Here is a 6219-nt window from a genome sequence, read left to right as displayed (position 1 = left end):
ATTATGGTTTGCATTCTACTAATTACATACTGATGTATTATTTCCCAACACAGTAATATGTACCACATGATACCACAACAGTTGGACATGTTATGCTACATTATGGTTTGCATTCTACATTATGGTTTGCATTCTACTAATTACATACTAATGTAATATTTGTTTAAAATAACACATACAGGAATACAAGGATTGTATAAGATCAAAGATGGATTCGATCTTAGCACAGAAACAAAGCACAGAGATGTTGATAGACAATGCCATATCAGATTTCCCTTTGGATAGAGACTTGAGGATAATGAGCAGGGAGCTGCAAAGTATGTTTGGACAAGAAGATACTTCAACAGGAGATGCTGTGAACAATGAAACTCAAATTCATTTGTTTCAAACGCCAAAGAAAACTGCGAAGGGGTCAAAGAAAAGGATGGAGAAGAAATCTAGAGATATGGAAAAAACCCCGATTCAACTGCTGGAATGCAAATTGTACCAGGTGCATCCCTGGTCGATTCACCGATCTGGAACAGTCCACGAACTCATATGGAACTAGATAATTCATTCATTTCATATGCCATGAAAATGCAAAACAAGAACACTGAAATACCAAAGTTTGATTAGGTATTTCACCTGATAAGACTGTCCAGAATCCTCAACCCCTTTCATTCATCCCTTCATTCAAAAAATCGTTGTTCTCACCAAACCCACAAGTGGAATCAATATGTGACGCACCTAAAGCATCAAGAAGGGATGCGAACTTAGAGGAATCACTAAGATCTCCATATGTTAAACGATGCGTGGAGATCGATAAAGTGGAGACTAGCTCTGGGAAGAAAATATGCAATTGGATAAATGCATCAACAGAACCAACTTGGTAAGTACCATTACCTTTTAATATATTATGTTTAATACTTATACCAGATAAAGTATTGTATTAACTTACTACTTTTGGTTATACAATGCAGTGAATCTATATTTGAGACCAAATCAGGAGCCGTTGCGTTGAGAGGGACGATAGAATCCCTATGTGCAAGAACACAGATATATAGTAATGTCATTGATAGTTGGGCTGCATTACTAAATTACGAAGAGCGTTTTAGGAACAAATCATCACCAAGAAGGCTTTTTATGCACAGCGCAATTCTTGTAAGGGTGGTTATATAAATAACATAAATCATTTATACAAACTTGTAAATTTTCTAACAACAAAATTGTTGAACCAGTCGACAGCAATGCTTGATTCAAACATAAAGGAGGATGTGAAGCTGGATATGTTTGTTGACAATCTATTGGCAGCTGTTGGAGGTGATGCAAACATTGTTACTTTCAAATCAATTGACTTGGTGAGTTAATATGTAGTAACCACATTTATTAACTTCTTTTTAGATATTACATTTAACACACAACTACCAATTGCAGTTATTATTTCCAATCGTTAGAGACATGCATTACTTTGTGGTGGTGTTCAATTTCAAACGTCCTTCCATATTGGTTATTGATAACCTTCAGCAAGATCTTGAAGCACCCAGCGAATATGAGGAAATACCGAATCTTTTGGTGAGGAACTTCAAACAAACTATATTTTTAATTCATTCATTTTATGTTTATTTATATAATGATTTGAGTGTCATATATATTGTTTTCTTGCAGCATTTTTTGATGATACAACATCTGAAGAAGGTAGGTCATCCATTGTATGAAGATTTTGTTGGGATAGATCCGATGAAGATAGCATTGAAATGGTCTACAAAACAAAATTCTCATGATTGTGGTGTATTCTTGATGCGTCATATGGAGTGTTACATGGGGGAGCTGCCTTACCGCTGGAAATCAGGACTATATGCGGAATGAGCAAATCAAGTCAAACAACTCCAATTATTGAGAAGGAAATACACTGTTAAACTATTGCTTTCAGAGATCAACATTAGACGACCATTTGTGATAGCAGATTGTGAATAGTTTACCGCACTGGATTTGAAGGAGAGAACGCGTTTGCTTAAATATGCAGAATCTAACAGGGAAGCGAGGCTTGCAAGTATTTAAGAACTGTTTTGGAATAGTATTTCATTTAGTATACAGTAAATGGTAGTTATTTTTTGTAACTTGTTTGGAACAGATTCTCTAACTGATATGTTAAGCTTGGTTTTTGTATTTAAGACATAAACGTCTGGTATTTAGCTTATATTAAATGGATATTTCAAAAAAATTTCTTAAATACATTAATTATTCTGCATATTTCATATGTTGTGTAATTTCATTAAGTTGTTTAATGGTTGGTATCACATATTGCAATACATGTATGGACTATGTATCATAATTACGAATCATGAAGTAATTATTAAAACAAATATCACACATGTATGTACTGGGTGATTATGTATCACATCGTATCACATTGTCTCACAGTACATCATACAGTAAATCATAAATACAAATCATGAATTAAATAGTGAAAACTGTTATCAAGGTAATTTATATTATGTATCATAATGTTCCACATTGAATCATAACTATTATCCATTAATCATGCATCATGTAAATAGTCAAGAATTGCTAAACCAACTTAACCAGTTATATTTTATATCTATACAACTTATACTCAACACAGTATAATTCCATTAAAAAACGATAACAACTACGAAATTAATTCAATCGATATCATAAAAAAAAAACTGATAAGTGTATTTATATAAAAAGAAATGGATCAGAAACATAAAAAACAGAATAGTCCTACTTTGTCTTATTTGGACAGTTACGGATATCATGATTAGACATCATATTGCATCCCCTACACATCCTCTTAGGCCTGCTACTCTTCAMTGTTGCTTTCTCAGCTGCACCAATCAATCTTTTTGACGTACCACAWCCTTTGTTTCTTATACCGGTAGCAGRATGTATCTCAATGTTATYAGGTCTTGTAAAACCAAGAATTTGTTCTATTYCACGCTCTTTACGTTTCATYGAAGGTTCATATGTGCGATCTTTKGCTACATYATCTCTCATTTCTYTGAGTKTAGCCACAAATGATTCTAGTTTTTCWTTGTCATYTYTTAATATATCCAACACATCATCGACGATTTCATATGTATCGTTAATTATTCTCCGTTGATCCTCCCCTACGTCGCATATTCTTTGACGGCTGTTTTGAAGTTCAATAGGTATAAGGTCACGTCTCCATCTTCTCAAAATRTATTCTTCAGRTATAGWWTCAACACCGGCGTTTAGCAAAACTTTGAACAYATGTCTGCATAAATAACCATGACGACCRATGTGGTTGCAACTACAAAMAAYGGTAGAMTCCTTCAAGTTCCGAACAACCTGTGCATAATATAAACRTCTAACATCAAATATCACAATCGAAATGTTGTTYAAAGAAAAACAATAATATATAAAACCAATAATAAATGACTTTCTATACGATCATACCTTATACTCTGCTATTTTCTCATCTCTTTTGTCTAAATGTTCAATTATATATGTTTCTGCTTCCTCGTTTGAATTGACACTCTTAATTGAACATGTCCACGCAGCCCTGTGTATCTCGGTTTGCACCTCAAAAAATACAGAACGCGTGTAAATCTCACAGGCGTGCCTCTCCAGGTGGCTATAGGTCAACCATTTAGGTAAGGTAGTTCTCGTGTGATAATCAAGACGACGTTGCTCCCGACGTTGTTTCTCCAACGCAAATTCAAACCCCAACATAAACTGAAAAAGATTGTTTCCACTTTTTGAAAAAGAGTTAAAGAATGAGTTCGCACTTTCCGACCTGTATGTTGTCTTCATGAGGCAACACATTGGAAGCTCTTTAAAATACGCGGGTATCCACTGAGATCTTAGAGCGAACATATCTTTCAACCATGGATGATCTTGAAGGGAGAACTCCTCGATAAGAACCATCCATCTACTCTCAAACTCATCACGTGATAAGTGAATGTTCCATACGAGCTTGAAAAATTGTTTCTTAAACGTGGTATTATTAACGAGATCGTAACTAAACTGCAAGTAAATTAATTATGTAAGAAATAAAGAGTAAACAGAATTAATTACGTAACTAAACTGCAAGTAAAGGTTTTTCGGTTTCTTTATAACCTTGTTGGGAACTTTATTCATGATGTGCCAAATACAAAGCCTGTGCCTTGAATCTGGAAAGACTGATGCAATGGCTTGTTTCATCGTAGGACATTGGTCGGTAAGAATCATCATAGGGGGTTTTGAATGTGCTTTCCGAAATGCTTGGAGTAGCCACTTGTAATTTGGAACATGCTCATGTCCAACCAAAGCCGATCCAAYGACGACATTACAGTTATGATTGTCAACCGCAGTGAAAGGCACAAAAACCATCGAATGTCGGAAACAATAAACATATAAGTAAATGTAGTTTATAAATAAGGCCATCTTCTTTTAAAGCAAAATATATGAACCTGTTTGTTCGGAATATAGCATCAAAAGATATTACATCTCCAAATTCAGAATAATTGAATCGAGCTACTTCATCAACCCAGAAGATAGTATGCAACTCGCTACCAACACAATTGTACTCGAAAAARAAATTATGATCAGCATCCCTCTTCTTTGTCATCAAATCAACCAACACCTTTGCATCACCACGACCAACAAAATTGTCACAATCCCTCTTATAATTTTGATAATCGACAACCGTTGGTCCACCGTATTCGTACCCTCCTCTTAGAGATGTATGCAACTTATGCGCCCGTGTGGCACCCATATTTGATATTCCGGCATCATGAACAAATCGTTGATCTGAAAATTTCATTTGGCGTCCTTTTCTGGTCAAATCCATATCCTCATGTCTCAAAAATGAATGGTTGTGATCCTCTTTAAAATCGTAACACTCATATGTTGTTGTTCCTTTCATCAATCGGAACTTCACACTTGYTGTACACCCGGTCCTTTTTATATTGGAGTTCCGCACTTCTCTTTGATGTTTACGGCGTACCATTGAATCAAACGACTTTTTCAATGGCAAACCAAATCTACTACATACGAAGTATTTATTCTGTATTACACCATCAGAATTAATCTTTTGGGTTGATCGTCGTACCTCAAAACCACTCGTCTCAGCATATTTTTGGTATATCGATTCTTCTACATCCAATGACGGATACACAGATCCTATTACGGGCTTGATAATTTCTTCGACTACAGGAGTATACCAATTAGTACCACCTGGTGATATTGATATGCCCTGTCCTGCTTGATCAATAGTTGTAAACATGAATTCAAACATATAAATTTATCATTTACTAATGTACCACAAGTTTGCACAACAATATATTGTCTTTATATACACAGTACCACAAGAAGATACACATATAATTRTAGATATTAAAGATTTCCAGAATCAAAACAAGAAGATAAAACCAAGACAGAGTAGACAGTAAGAAGTATTCTGAAAACATGGATTCAAACATATACAAGGACCATTTAATAATGTATCACAAGTTTGCACATCAATATACTGTCTTTATATACACAGTACCACAACCATTTAATAATGTATCACAAGTTTGCACATCAATATACTGTCTTTATATACACAGTACCAAAACCATGCCTAAATCATTGATACATACAGAGGCATTACAGGTTCTAATACAACAAAATACATCTAAAATTAATAGATATAAAAAAGCAGATATTAAATAATTCAATAATCACACCAAGAAGATATTAAAGAATTCAAATCAGGAAACTAATTTGGGTTACATACTGTGATACAAATCAGGTTGATCACATTAAATTGTAGAATTAAAAGTAGTTTTCAACAGCTGTATGAAACAAAACCTGGATTTTCATCATTCTGAATCTCATTGTTCGATGTGTAGCTTGTTGTATCATCAATTACATGAGTTTCAATATCATTTACCAAACCGATTTCTTCACAGTTTCTTTGGACATCTTTAAATGGAGAAAGTCCAACATCAAATTCTTCACTAGCCTCCCAGGTCACAACCTCCATAACATCTACATTTTTTTCATGAGAGTTGACATATATTCTATCTTCATCAGAATTGACATGAATTGAAGAATCAATAGGATTTTTACCATTGTTCTCACTACTAGAAAACCAGGTATCAGCGACGACTATCAGCGAGGGAATTTTTCCCTCGCAGATCAGCGAGGGATCAGCGAGGGAAATGACAAAAAACACATTCCCTCGCTGATCCCTCGCTAAATTCCCTCGCTGATCCCTCGCTGATCAGC

General features: G+C 34.8%; 1 protein-coding gene across 1 annotated transcript; it reads right to left on the bottom strand.

Annotated features, from left to right (window-relative positions):
* Positions 1 to 2724: 2724 nt before the first annotated feature.
* On the bottom strand, positions 2725 to 5974 carry LOC112523166 (protein FAR1-RELATED SEQUENCE 5-like). Its single transcript, XM_025132691.1, has 4 exons — positions 5800 to 5974; positions 4451 to 5205; positions 3421 to 3990; positions 2725 to 3312 (listed from the first exon to the last, which is right to left on the bottom strand). The coding sequence occupies exons 1-4, from the start codon at positions 5972 to 5974 to the stop codon at positions 2725 to 2727; spliced, it is 2088 nt and encodes a 695-aa protein (XP_024988459.1).
* Positions 5975 to 6219: the final 245 nt, after the last annotated feature.

Source organism: Cynara cardunculus (assembly GCF_001531365.2).
Source record: "Cynara cardunculus var. scolymus isolate 2C chromosome LG 1, CcrdV1, whole genome shotgun sequence".
Lineage (NCBI taxonomy): Eukaryota > Viridiplantae > Streptophyta > Magnoliopsida > Asterales > Asteraceae > Cynara > Cynara cardunculus.
The sequence above is the reverse complement of the archived record's forward strand: the minus strand, read 5'-3'. Positions and strand labels throughout refer to the sequence as shown.